At 45.1% G+C, this 14,324-nt stretch overlaps 2 protein-coding genes across 4 annotated transcripts; both read right to left on the reverse strand.

Annotated features, from left to right (window-relative positions):
• Positions 1 to 1,854: 1,854 nt before the first annotated feature.
• LOC123157681 (L10-interacting MYB domain-containing protein) lies at positions 1,855 to 3,764 on the reverse strand. Its single transcript, XM_044575924.1, has 3 exons — positions 3,385 to 3,764; positions 2,530 to 2,846; positions 1,855 to 2,442 (listed from the first exon to the last, which is right to left on the reverse strand). The coding sequence occupies exons 2-3, from the start codon at positions 2,836 to 2,838 to the stop codon at positions 1,855 to 1,857; spliced, it is 897 nt and encodes a 298-aa protein (XP_044431859.1). The 5' UTR covers positions 2,839 to 2,846; positions 3,385 to 3,764.
• Positions 3,765 to 8,231: 4,467 nt separating this feature from the next.
• LOC123159421 (putative pentatricopeptide repeat-containing protein At5g08310, mitochondrial) lies at positions 8,232 to 13,368 on the reverse strand. Of its 3 annotated transcripts, XM_044577251.1 has the most exons (5): positions 10,606 to 13,368; positions 10,255 to 10,429; positions 9,115 to 9,248; positions 8,654 to 8,792; positions 8,232 to 8,575 (listed from the first exon to the last, which is right to left on the reverse strand). In XM_044577251.1, the coding sequence occupies exon 1, from the start codon at positions 13,236 to 13,238 to the stop codon at positions 10,740 to 10,742; it is 2,499 nt and encodes an 832-aa protein (XP_044433186.1). In that variant the 5' UTR covers positions 13,239 to 13,368; the 3' UTR covers positions 8,232 to 8,575; positions 8,654 to 8,792; positions 9,115 to 9,248; positions 10,255 to 10,429; positions 10,606 to 10,739. The 3 variants fall into 3 exon arrangements, with proteins under 3 accessions (XP_044433186.1, XP_044433187.1, XP_044433188.1); XM_044577252.1 differs by lacking the exon at positions 9,115 to 9,248; XM_044577253.1 differs by lacking the exons at positions 8,232 to 8,575; positions 8,654 to 8,792; positions 9,115 to 9,248 and adding an exon at positions 9,256 to 9,802.
• Between the last annotated feature and the right edge of the window lie 956 nt (positions 13,369 to 14,324).

Here is a 14,324-nt window from a genome sequence, read left to right on the forward strand (position 1 = left end):
CCCTAGCCGCCCCTACTTCCGTCTGCTCCATCCCACCCCGCACCTCCTGGCCGCACAAGTTCTTCATGCAGTCGTTGGAGACGAGTTCCGACACTTCCTCAATGTCCTTTGCTCGAGCCCCCGTTGTCGGGTGGTGATTTCCACATCGATCTTGGTGTACTTTGGCGCCGTCGCCGAAGGAAGAGTTGGACCCCAGGAAACCCTAGGGGAAAAAGTCTTAAGGAAGATATTTGGCCGGGGCAACGCAAAGCTGAACTGAAGTGGCTGACGATTTTTTTCCGAGTATTTGTGATCATCATTGATTCGTTATTAGATTTTCATGAATCCAGTTGAAACTAGCTGGGCGACCCGTAGATTTTTTATTACTATAAAGATGCACCAAAAAACAAAGCACATCACGCTATAGTCTTGCTATAAACTAGTATAAGACATTTCAAATCACTAAAGATCTTATATTAGTTTACAGACGGGGTACTTTAGAAACCCGAAAATTATTATTTCACACCTTTATAACTCAAAATATCAAAAATTATATCTATATGATGATACTATAGGCAAGAAGATACATATACTCACATAATGTGGTAATGTTTGTTTGCATTGTTTTATAATGAAATATCTTGTACTTCCTCCGTTCCTAAGGGCCTGTTCTGAAACACGCTAGCTTCAGCAAAACTTCTCGTATCCAGCTTCTGCGCCGACTTCTCGCTTCAGGTGGAGCTACCAAACCGTTCTGGAGGCGAGGCAGCTTCTCCTAGCGCCTGGGTGAGTTGGCAGCCCAGCTGGGGCGTTGAAGCCCACCTTCTTGCCACCTTGGGCCGGCAGGAAGCAGCCCATTTCGGGCCAAACTGCACACATGCTAATAAAAAAGAGAGAAACAAGCTGGGCCTACTTCCGGGGTGAATGGCTGGCCTTTTTTTTCACACGAGATAATTTGTGTGATTTCTCCAGTACAGAGAGGTGTACAGAGAGGTAGAAGTGTACAGAGAGCTGGGCCTGCAGCCGCCATATATTTTTGAACTACACATAGCCGGCATGTATTTTTGAACTTGCCACAAATATTCCTAGTTAAGACAAGTTATAATAAAGACGGATAACAACTTTGTTATATGTCATACAACAAAAGTTTCATTTGCATATATTTGCAAATCAAAATGGTGTCACATCTAAAGACACGAACATGATTACTTCACCAACTAAGAGCAATGGCGGTAGCTAGTTCATGTCTAAACAAATCCATGTTAGGACCACTTTCCGCGGGTGTTGAAGAATCCGATGCATTTGAAGGAATAACATACTTCTTGTATCTCTCTGGAATAGTTGGGACATAATCCGGATCCCTCTCACACCGAAGAAAGTGGATATCCTCTTTGTCATGGAGGCGGACATAGTTGTGTAGTGTCATGGTAGCCGCAATTATCATCTTTTGTGTTTGAATCGAATAGTTTGGCATCTTGAGCAAGATTTGCCATTTCATCTTCCACACACCAAAGGTTCTCTCTATGGTATTGCGCTTGGAGGAGTGGATCCGGTTGAACTTCTCTACAGGAGTAGTTGGGGGTGCACCTCGTTGAAAGTCGGGGACATGATAGCGTTCACCTTTGTACGGTGCTAAATAGCCATCCCTATTAGGATAGCCGGCGTCTACAAGGTAATACTTGCCTATAGAAATGGACAACAAACATGATTGTGAGTTGAAGGACATGCTATATAAATTGCAACAACAAGAAATACTTACCCTTGGGAGGATGTGGGAATGTGGCCTTGTCATTTTCAATTGCATGAAATAGCACACTTGTATCATGCATAAAACCCGGTTGTCCAATTGAAGCATAGGTGAAATGCATATCAAAGTCACATACTGCCATCACATTCTGTGTTGTTGCACCGGTTCTTCCAATGTACCTTATTTTTGAAGGTCCTACTCTTTCGGGACTCAAGAGGAATGTACAGAAACATCTCCCTTTGCGCCCTCTTCACAAACAACTCGCTAGCCATGAAGAACTCATCGGTACCGACTGTTGCACCACAAGCAATGACTTCATCCATGACCGAGGTGACACAGTTTGCCTCATCTTGCTTCATGAAAGACTGGAATGATGAGTGAGAAGCCTCAGCAATGTCACCAATTCTTGTAACTTGCTCACACATCACTTGTGCAGTCTTTGGTTTCTTGTTCTTCTCCGGAATGACGATCCCAAGCCTCACTTTAGATGAAGTAGGTGTTGCCTGAGATGTTTGTTCTTCGGTATCATCCAAATCAAGATCTTCGATGTCATCAACATTGATGGCGGCTTTCACCGCTGCACTAGAGGGGGGAGGTATGCCGGAAGAGGGATTCCAATGGTCTGTACCATCAGTTGTGATATCTCCAAATATAATCCGCAAGTTTTGCTCATTAGCAAGACCTTTCTTCTTGAACTTGCCACAACCTTTAATGTCCTGTAATACAACATAGGAAACACATTATTAGTAATCAAAGTGATATGGATGAATTAAGATATGCAATACATTAGCGAAAGAACTCACAATTTTGGCCTTTTTCCACCACTCATCATCTTGTGACACGGTGTTGTTCACATAGTCCCATCCGGCTCCGGTCTCCCGGAACTTGAGTTTCTTGAACAAACTGAAATCACCTTTAAGCTTGTCCCATTTGTTTTTCAGTTGTGTATATGTGTAGTCTAGCCCAGTTCTCATCTTAAATTGCCTTCCTACCTCATCAAATGCATTTGGTGTCAAGTAATTGCCTGGCCTATTTCCGGCGTTCACTTGCTCAGCAAACAACTCGCAGATAATCTGAGTGTTTTCAACGCTCCATTCAGCAGCCCCAGACATACTTGAAACTTCTCTAAAAAATGCATGTCACTTTGATAAACACAAAAATTATACTTTTCTGCACAGCCAAGGGCATGTAATATCTGAACTAGCAGTACATTTGCACACATACACCACTAGACTTATGACAATAAATTGCAAATAGCAGTACATTTTCTGAATAGCCAAAATTGTATTTCACTTTTCTGAAAATTATAACACATTAGCACTCATGGCATTACCCACATAGCAATATGCATTAACTTATGCACACATATAATCCAGAGTAGCAGTACATTTTCTGCACACCCAAAACTGTATTTCACTTTTCTGAATGCTGCAACAGGTTAGCACTCATGGCAGTACCCACATAGCAATATGCATTAAAGCTTATGATTCCAGAATTGCACACATATATTCCAGATTTGCACAACAAACAATAGGTTCCAGTGTAGGAATTTGCACACAACAAATACAACTCTGAAAATAAATCGCACAGATGTACAGAACAGAGGACATGCGCGAGGACAGCAATCTATAGGGAAGAAGAGAAGGGGACGAGCTCACCTTGCAGTTTATGCTTGGAGGCGCGGTCGTCCTGGTGCCACTCCTGGCTTGGGAGCGTCTCTTGGGCGTCAATGGCGTTGGGGACAGCTCCTCCGGGCCATGGGGTCGCAGCTCCTTGCACCAGGCGCGACGGACGGCGAAGACGATGGGATCCGGCGGGAAATAGACTGGGGCGGCCGGATCTGTAGTCTGAGTCAACGATTTGGCCGGCGACGGGGGCTGCTGGGCGTGGCAGCGGCAATGGCGGCGGTAGGGCTACAGAGGAGAAGCGAGGGGAAGGGAGTTGTGTGCGACCAGGTTGACCTGCGGGATCGAGCGAGGGGGAGTTGAGCGAAACGTTTTTCTTGGCGGTGGCAATTCGGCCGTAAATAACGAGCAGCTTCAGATTCACGAAAACGGGAAGCTGGGATTCTGTCGCTTCGAAAAAATGAACTACAGCCCATCGCGGCTTCCTGAATTTTAGCTCCGTGAAGCTAATCCGTTCGGGCTGGCTTCGGGCAGAAGTTTTTAGAAGTATGGAGTGGGAGGAGATCAGAACAGGCTCTAAATATTTGTCTTTCTAGAGATTTCAATAAGCGACTACATACGAAGCAAAATGAGTGAATCTACACTCTAAAATATGTCTATATATATCTGTATGTGGTAGCCATTTAAAATCTTTAAAAAAACAAATATTTAGGAACGGAGGGAGTAATAACATAGATGTTAGTTTGGCTCCATGCAAAAAAGAAAAATCCTAAATAATTTGATAATAATGTAACTGAATATATATGAGCGTGTTTATTTTATTAATACATGAATAGTGTTAGAAAGTGTATAAATATTTCAAGATGTATATCAGCAAAAAATGACATGCGAACAAGATAACTTTTGATGAAGTACAAATATTTGGTATAAATAGTCAATGCCAGCCGTCGTTGCCGCTACAACTCACCCGCCTAGAACCGATATCTAAGGCAGATCACAAGGCGTGCCTACTGCTATTCCCCTGCTTTTTAGATTCAACTCGCTCAACTGTTATTGTATTAATCTGAGCTAATCATGAATGAACCAAACAATGACTTTGTCATGTGAATCATATGAGTGGACGATGGCAGCAGCAGAGCCGGACCCTCTGGCTTGCAAGACGCAAGGCAGGGAACCACGTTGCTTCTTTGTATAAAATAGAGAAGGTAAGTCATCAACCGCATAATATTCTGTAAATCAATATATATTTACGGTTTATGAATCACTGTTCGGTATTAATGTTCACAAATCGTTGGGTTAGATACAATTTATGAATCATTGTTCGGTATTAATGTTCACAAATCGTTGGGTTAAATACGGTTTATGAATCACTGTTCGGTATTAATGTTCACAAAATCGTTGGGTTAGATCATAATTTTTGAAAGGCTAGCAAAGAGCAGGGCATTGTACCATCCTCTAACATCCCTTCTAAAGTCTGTTAGAATAAATCTGAAGCATACTGTCGATCATCCGAGAACCAAGCAATCACACGAGCACGACACCGAGATTTGTTAACGAGGTTCACCGATATGGTTACATCCCCGGGGCTTGACTACGGGCGCTCCTCCCCGTGACACCGTCACAATACCGCACACCGGCCACCCGGGCGCCAGCACACGCCGCCGGCTCCCCCTTGCATGCCTGTGCTATTATGTTGGCATAGGTTACATCGTGTGTCTACCCCCGCTATACAAGAGAGGCCTAGGATACAAGTGTCCTACTAGGACACGACTCCACATCCTATGTAAACACGATACAACTACAAGTCCAACTGTAACCTACCTTGTACACTATATTCGACACAACTCTAACAAACTCCACCTTGGCGAATATACTCCACCACCTTGAATTCGTTCATGCGTCAAACTTCCATGTACATTGGACTCGAGCTTATCCCGTGAGCACCGCTACTACTCCAAAGACTCCATTTGACTTCACCTGCAACTTGTAGTCCCTTTTTTTCTTGACCACGGTCAACACTCGAGCAAAATTAAGTTCCTTGTTACTCTAGTCCGTGCTCCCAACTTCCAGAGTACCCGTCAATGCCATCACACACCGATCACTGACCTGCGTGAAAGTGAACAACTCACATATTGGGTGTCACACATAAGAGTTACATGAACTCAACATCACCGCTCTTCCTTGACCGTCTATCTGAAACTTGAAGGAATTTCACCATTGCTTGTAGTCATCCGGAGTCAAATTCGCAGCTGTCTCACCACATGTATGACCACCAGAGCCCTGGCCCGTCTCCATGTCCCGTGCGTACCGCACGCCTCGCCGCTATTACCGCGTCGAGCCTCCGCTGTCCTGGTCGAGTCTCAAGGGTCGCGAACCCACACCACTCAACCTCCACTGCAGAGTACCATAGATCATCACCGACCGATGACGAGTTTCACGCTTCCATCAGACCACTGGCCTCCAGTCCGAACTGCGTGTCCCTCGCTTTTCCCCCTTGCTGAATAGGCTTCGATTCCCTGGATCCTTACACCGCAGCCCCTCAATTCAGCTCCACCTTCAACATGACTCCACGGTGGTTGTACTTGTCACCCCGCGCCTCGTTGACTCCAAGCTCTCATGTGCACCGTCTTGAATCAACCCCGCGCCATAGTCTTGCCGAAGCCACACAAGCACTCAGGCCTGTGCCGCGTGTTTCCACGCCCAGAAGTCGGTCACCATCAGCATCACGCTCCTATGTCGTTGTCGCCGATCCCACCACCGTTTTCTGTACCAACCGACTTGCGTCGATCCGTCAGACTGTCTTGTCCGACCCAGCCGAACATATCCGACTGCAACCATGCTCCACCCTGCACCATGACCACGCGCACATCTGTGCATATCTTGGACGCCATGTGTATGCATGATCCTCATAACGCGCTTGTCCGCGCGCCTCCACAGCCTATCCACGTGTTCCAAGCCATCTCAGCAAACCGATCCAGAAAAAACTTCCTTTTTTTCATGTCACTGTTTGTTGTTGCTTCTTCGTGCATCCTATGGCAGAAAATAGATCAAACTTGATCCAACCAAAACTGCTCCTGTGCACACACGTAGTCTTGGTTGCCCTTTTCTTTTTTGTCTCAAACAAATCCTCGGTCTTGATTCCTTCGGTTCAGCACAGCACATCATCCAACACCTCTTGCACGCACACCAGCCCCGCCTCGGGCTTTGCTGCGTTGGGTTGGCCTGCAGAACATGCTTTTCCCTCACAACGTGAACCTCGCCTCGGGCCTGCCGCTTTGCGCCACGCATCGCCATTCGCTGCCAGCCCCTCGTGGGCCTTGTGCCATCGGCCGCAGCACGACCGCATCCCCAGCCGCACTCGCCTCGTGCACGTCGCTCTGCATGTGCTGATGCCGGGCGGCACCGCGTTTGCCGCTGCCAGGTGCCTGCTGCTTCCGATCCAATCTAGCCGACTCCTCTTCTAATTGCTTCATCGAAGATACAACACGACAATACATCTGCTCCTGCATCGTAACTCGCCCATGAATTATCCCGTATTACGATTGCTTCCTGCAGACTTCCCTCGACAGTTTCTTCCTTCCTCTAGATCAACAATCTTGCCGTCTCCGAACAACCTAGCTCATGATACCATTTGTTAAAATAATCCGAGGCACTCCGTCGATTTATCGAGGACCAAGCAATCACATACGAGGCACGGCACCGAGATTTGTTAACGAGGTTCACCGATATGGCTACATCCCCGGGGCTTGACTACGGGCGCTCCTCCCCGTGACACCGTCACAATACCGCACACCGGCCACCCGGACGCCAGCACACGCCGCCAGCCCCCCTTGCGTGCCTGTGCTATTATGTTGGCATAGGTTACATCGTGTGTCTACCCCCGCTATATAAGAGAGGCCTAGGATACAAGTGTCCTACTAGGACACGACTCCACATCCTATGTAAACACGATACAATTACAAGTCCAACTGTAACCTACCTTGTACACTATATTCGACACAACTCTAACAAAGTCAGAGGATCTCGTTTCGCCAGAAGCCCCACAAAATTAAAAATCTAATCGTAGAGAATGACCTAAAACTTGCAGCATGGCTTCCAAGCTGAATGTTAGGACGTAGTCACCGCATCACCCATCAGACTTAACACCTTCACTACATAACATTACTTGTCCATGTTCCTCTATCTATGCGTTGTTGTTTGCACACAACCCCACAAAGTACTCACTATCATGAGTGAAATGATGTATACCGCTGAAACGCTAGTCAATGTGGTTGGAGACTGATAGCTCTGGTTTTCTCCTTCGACGTTGTAGTCGTGCGGGAATGTCAGGTCTGGAGTTCGATGGCGTGTCTGAGGACACGTTGCCCCGGTCTGATTCTTTCAACAGCAATGGTTTTGCTTTTGACAAACTACTTTGGAGGTCCGTAAAGCTGCAGATCAGCGATGGAGCCGCGTCGAGCTCGAATGAAGAGGTGATTTATCTTCTCTCTCTTGGTGGTCGCTTCGGTGATGCCGAAGGAGAGGAACAGGCGCTGGTTTTTTTTGTGTAGGATTATCCTATCCTTTCAGTACTGTAATGTCGGTGATTACGTGTCTTGTAACCAGATCTTTATTTTATTTTATGAATGAGAAACATATTACCTCAAAAAAAAGAATGTGAAAATTGTTCAATTCCCTGCAATTAAATACACACAAGGTTTAGTTATTTATAATTAGTCAGAAGTATCGATCGAGCACAACAATTCAGTTACTGATCAAGATTCTATGGCCCGGTGAACCCATCAGGGCATCTTCAACGGCAACCCGTAAATTTCCTCCCGCATCTCCAACGATAGTCACATACATTTTAACAACAATTCCAACCAACCGGACGAAATTCGTTCAAACATGTCTAGATTTCATATAAACATGACGGATTTCATTAAATTTACATCAAAACGGTGCTAATCCGGCTCTGGAGGTATAATTAAGGGTCATTTACATTTCAGCCCCTAACTCGAACCACCTACTCAAATTTGCCTCTAATTCCGAAGTGTGCTCAAATTTGCCCCTCTTTCGTTAAGTGCGGTTATAGAAATGCCCTTCCGTATATTTTCTGTCAGGTCAAAGGCCTTTGACCGTTAGATTTTCCGTCAGCTCATGAGAGACGCAAGAGTGGTAGCCTTGTTCATCAATGTCTCGACTCCGGTCCTGAAGACGCCTTGCTCCTCGCTTTTGAGTAAACCTGCCCAGTATAAGAGAAATGTACAGATTGTAAACACAACTTCCACAGGGGATTGCATCTTATGCTTCTCAAAGGTACCTTATTGCGGACATTCCATATTCCCCAGCAAACAGGTGCAATACACATCATATAGAATTTGGACCCGCCCGGCAAGAAAGCATACAGCCATGTCGAGCTTTGCCACAAATTCCTAGGACAATAAGAGGTGCCCAGAATCCTGCCAATAGTTCCCCAGGCCGACTTAGCCACACGAAATGAGAAAAGCAAGTGCTTGGCAGTTGTAACATCACCACAAAAAGAACATAAAGGATTTAGAGGCCAGTTTCTCTTGCCCAAATTATCACGTGTCAGATTATTTTTTTTAGGGAAGACACGTGTCAGAATAGAGTTCTGAAAAACTGACACATAAAGACCTTAATCTTTAGAGAGATGTGCGCTCTCCAAATCCATTGATTGTTAGCCCCAGCAAGCCAATTTTCCAACCACTTATAAACAGATTTGGTTAAAAACGGCTTGTTCTTAGTATGAGCCCAGCTCACCTTATCAGGAATATCATTCAACACCATAGACTCGGCATTTTTTAATCTCCTCCCAATGTGAGAGACTTTAATCATAAAGCCTTCTTCTAAAGGAAAGCCAGCCCAGAGTTTAAAGCATCAGCCACAGTACAATCCTGCCATTGACAAATGTCAAACAAACCAGGATATTGAGCTTCCAAAGTACCCCCAATCATATGAATTTCTCTCAGATTCAAAGTATGAATAATCGAATTAAAAATATCAGATGATTGAGGGAGCGATGTATGTTTATTCTTTTCCCCACAATGTCTCAAAAAATTAAATCACCACATGGGGTACAGCAATACTATTACAAAATTCAGACATCTCAGAAAGAAATTCCAACTTATGCTCATCATGAGCAGCTCCATACACAACTAACACAGCCCACTCCAAATTCAAAGTTTTATGCTTCACACTAAGCTGCATAATATAACACCCTGTCATAACAGAAAAAGTATCCCAGGTTTCCATCTTAATACCACAAAGAATACCCTGAGACTTCCCAACTGAAGCAATATAGTGCTGATAAAAAAATCCAGGATCATTCTTTTCTAAAAAAAGTATCATTCTATTTCCTCTTTGTAGTCTCTTAAATTCCCAGGACATCCAGGGGATGAGCATGACTATGTCTTTGATGTAGGAAGACATGCCCTTCTTTCCAACACCCCTACAATTCCAAAATAATGCTCTCATTGTTTTTACAGCTATCAGGGGCTACCAGATCTCCTAGGGGGCAAAGTAGAACTGATATTCTTTTGCTGTCTTCTAGTACAAGGTATAGAAGAGGAGGTAAGAGAAGAAATAGTGACATTTCTCTTAGCAGGAGACTTTTTCTTTTTTCTAGAAACTATACTAAATTTCTCCTCCTCTTCCACTACAGTATCATGCCAACTTAGACACAGGGCACAGGGGGGCGACATTTCCATTCCAAGTCATGAATATCTAAACAGTGTTCATTTTTCTTACTAATTTGTTCACTGGATAATTCCAATTCCTTAAGAACATCAATAAAATCAAAATTATCCAGAGGTATATCAACACCCATCATCGATTCTCTAAACATAATCTCCTTATTGGATAGTACAGAAAAGGAATTGCTGGAATTGAATGCAGGATTACCTTCCATATTTCTCTTAGCAAATTCCGCAGCCTTCACATACACCATATCACATTTAGTTCTACAATTACATACGGTATTTGACTCAAGACTTGAAGTCTTGGATACTGGGGCCTATAAACCATATTTGAACCAAAAGGTGTCCATCCAATTCAGAAGCACAACCATGAGGAACACCTATTGAGAACTCCACAAATTTAGTTTCCATTGATCTTAAGCCCCAAGCCGCGAACAATTAACATACAGGACATACGATAGATGATAAACATCATGTCGTAATTTGACAAGAGAAATATTATTGTACTATAAAGAGGGAAGTAACCACTGAGAAGGGTTTTCCAGATCAAAGATACCTTGAGAAAGTAGTTGCACGCAGCAGGAAAAGGCATGTAGAAAGCAAGAACAATCTGCTAGCAGCAGGAAAGGGCTTCCTGGTTAGAGACAAGGACTTGAGGAAATCATCCAAAACTCGTGCCAGCAACAAATGTCAGTTGTTTCCATCTTTCTTGCCCATAGTTTGAGCCCTTGAAATTAAACCTTTCTCTACAAGTATACTGATCTCTGGAGAAGTTCTTTCATCTTTAGACAACTCTTCAACTGCTTTATTTATCAATCCTACCATTTTCAAATCATCACCCTGTGTCATGTCCCTTTGAAGAACCTCTTTCAAAAGTTCACATCCTTTAGTTGTATTCCCATTTGATATCAAAGCATTTATAAAATATAAGCAGGAAAAGGTATCTAACACAAAACCTTTCGTCATCATCTCCTCATAGTAGGTCAGTGCAGTCTCTACTCGACCACACTTGCCCAATCCATTTACAAAAGCAGTATATGCTATCTTATTTGGAGCACAACTTTTAGCACTCATTTTGTGCCACAAAACAATGGCTTCGTCAGGTCTTCCAGCACTGCAGAATCCATCTATCAAGCTTGTGTATGTAACTACTGTGGGCGACTTTTCTTCATCAACCATTTTATTTAAGCAATCAACAGCTTTTTCAATATTGCCAGACTTGCACCAAACATCAATCATAAGATTGTAGGTAACAACAGAAGGAAACAGACCCTTCTCCAACATCTCTTCCATAATTTTTTGCGCCTCATTCAATTTACCTGATACACGGAACCCGTTTATCAAGATATTATGTGCTACCACATCAGGAAGATAAAATTTGGCAGAAATGTCACGGAAGAGTCCTAAAGCATTGTCCACCTCACCGGTTTTACACAGTCCATTCATGGCTGCGGAGTATGTCACGATATCAGGAAGAAAACCCATTTTGAGCATTTCCTCTAGAAAGCCAAGAGCTTCTGTTATCCTGCCACTGAAGCAAAGCTGTTGCACCATCTCTGTGCAGTTCTTTATCCATGGTTTATGTCCATTGGTGCACATCTCCCTCAGTAAATCAAAGGCACCATTTGGATCCTTTCTCCTACAAATGCCATAAAATAATGAATTATATGTGAACTCCGAAGGAATCACACCAAGATCCTTCATTTGGTTAAACAATTTGTATCCTTCATCCAACCTATCTAAATTGCACAACTCATGGATCAAATCATTAAACATCAATAGCTTTCCCTTGCTGCCAAAGCCAACCATATCCTTTACGAGAGCTAAGGCATCATCCAGCTTCTTAACCTTACAAAGGCCACACACAACAATATTGAAGGAATCAGAGTTTGGCTTCACATCCTGCACAATATCGAACACATGTGCACCAACAGTCAAACCATCACTAATCCCCTGAACACCACGTACCCTTGAGGTGAGCAACTGATAAGCTGCTTCTACCTGCCCGTGGTTAACAAGACCTTGTAGAACCACATTGTACAGTGTGGTAACATCACTGGGTTTCAACTTCCCAGCATTTTCAATGATAAACGGGCCAACAATGTCAAAATCTCCTTCATGAATGAAAGCCTCAATCATATTCTTGAGTAAGCGGACATCAGGAACAACCTCACTGCTCTTCATTACCTCAAATATTTTCACCGCCTTTCCTATTTGCTTCTGCCTGCAGAGACCCTCAATTAACACGCCGTACATTGGCAAATCGGCAACATAACCATAAGCGGCCATCTTGTCAAACATCTCGATGGCCTTGTCGATCCTGCGCTGTTTTGCAAACCCATGGACCAGCACGCTAAGTGTCCTCTCACTCGGCCTCATCCCCAACACTTCCATCCTCCCCACGAGGTCAACCGCCCCGTCCACCTTCCCCCACTTGCTGAACGCCACCGCCAGCATCGTCAGCACATGCTCGTCCACCCACCCATGCTGGCTCATCCTTTGGAACACGTCGTTGGCGTCATCTGGACGGCCTGCATTGCAGTAGCACTGCAGGAGTGAGGTGAGGGTGTACTTGTCGACACTTCCATCCCCGCATTTCACCAGCATCTCCTGGAGCCTTGCCTCCGCGTCGTCTGCGCGGCCGGCCTTAGCCAGCGCGTCAAGAAGGCAGTTGAAGGTGTATGAGTTGGGAGTGCAGCTAAGGCGCGCCCTCGCGCTGTCAAAGACACGAGAGGCAGTGTCAGGAAGCCCGGCGTCGCCGAGGCAGCGGAGGAGGAACCCCAGCGCGCCGGGCGTCATGGGGCAGCCCGCGGCGAGCGCGTCGGCGGCAAGGCGGTCGAGGTGGGCGGGCTGGCGGCGGCGCAGGAGCGAGGCCATGGCGTTGAACGAGTAGCAGGAGTGGCGGAAGCCCGGCTGCTCGTCGGCCCAGCGGAAGAAGTCGAGCGCGTGGCGCCAGGAGGGGAGCCGCGCGATGACGGATTCCACCGCGGGCGCGGTGAGGTGGGCGGCGAGGCGGCGGAGGCGCTCCCCGTCGCGGGAGGCGCGCGGGCGGGAGAATTCGTCGAGCAGGTGGTGGGCAAGGTAGGACGGGGAGGCGGACGCGGTCTCCGCTGCCAGTGGGAGAACAGTAGTGAAGGACTTGAAGAAGGAGGAAGACGTCGGCGCGCCGGCGATGCGCCGGAGAGCCATCTAGACGGCCGGATTTTACGCAGCGGACTGGAGGCGGAAGGTGGACGCTACGCTGTCGGCAGCGCCGGTGGACTCTCGGGTTCTTTTCTCCAAGAGAACGGTGGTTGGGCCATCTCAAACGTGGCGTTCCCCGGATGACCCACACGTGGCATGCCTAGGCTTTTCCCAAGTGTTCTAGCGAAGCCAAATTTTGGTGCTAGCGTTTATTTCTAAATCTATTTCTTAATTTAGACGGACATTGTTCAGTCTTGTTTTCTTTTCTTATATTTTAAATATTAAAAATTAAAATAATGAAAGATAAATACCACATTGTGTCAATGACTTGAAAAATAAACATTTGAATGCAACAACAATTCAAATACGACATTACAATTCAAATTTAGTTTATTCAGACACATGTTTAGTCGTGCATATGAAACACTCATAAATGCTCAATTAGATCATTCTGAAGTTGTGTATGAGTTTCTCGATTATAAATAAGATGATGCATTTAAAGAAATTGCTCAAACGCTGTTGAATTCTGCTATGCAAGCTGGACAGGATCATATGTTAAAAAATTCAGAGCGAAATGCCTTCTCCTTATGCTCCGCAATCAAGTTGTGCATAATTACACAAAGAGTCAATTACATCGATGGTGCTAGAACTTGGCGTAAACGGTCACTTTAGTGCTAGAACTTGTGGCATACATTAAAGTGGTGCAAAAACTTGGCTTAGGCGTGCAAATACGGTGCTAATCACGTTTGTATACGCCCGCAACACTGACGAGGCCTGCCAGCATGGCATGGAGCCCATTGTCAGTGACCAAACAATGAAGACAAGGCGTGTGGGTTTTTTCTTTTTCCTAAAACCCCCCTTTTTTTCACCAAAAAGACCCTGACAGGCGTGTCCTAGCTGTCAGTAGAAAAAAAAATTTGAACGGAAAAGGATGCGCTTAGGTTTCAAACCAGCGACCTTCAATTTAACGTGTCCGCTGCTAACCACTTGACAAAAATCATGCTCGTTGTCTGAAGAGGATACACAACCTTATATTCTTTAATATTTTTAGGTGAATATTCTTTAATTAAACAACACAAATTTGCAAAGGTT

This window comes from Triticum aestivum, chromosome 7B, assembly GCF_018294505.1.
Source record: "Triticum aestivum cultivar Chinese Spring chromosome 7B, IWGSC CS RefSeq v2.1, whole genome shotgun sequence".
Lineage (NCBI taxonomy): Eukaryota > Viridiplantae > Streptophyta > Magnoliopsida > Poales > Poaceae > Triticum > Triticum aestivum.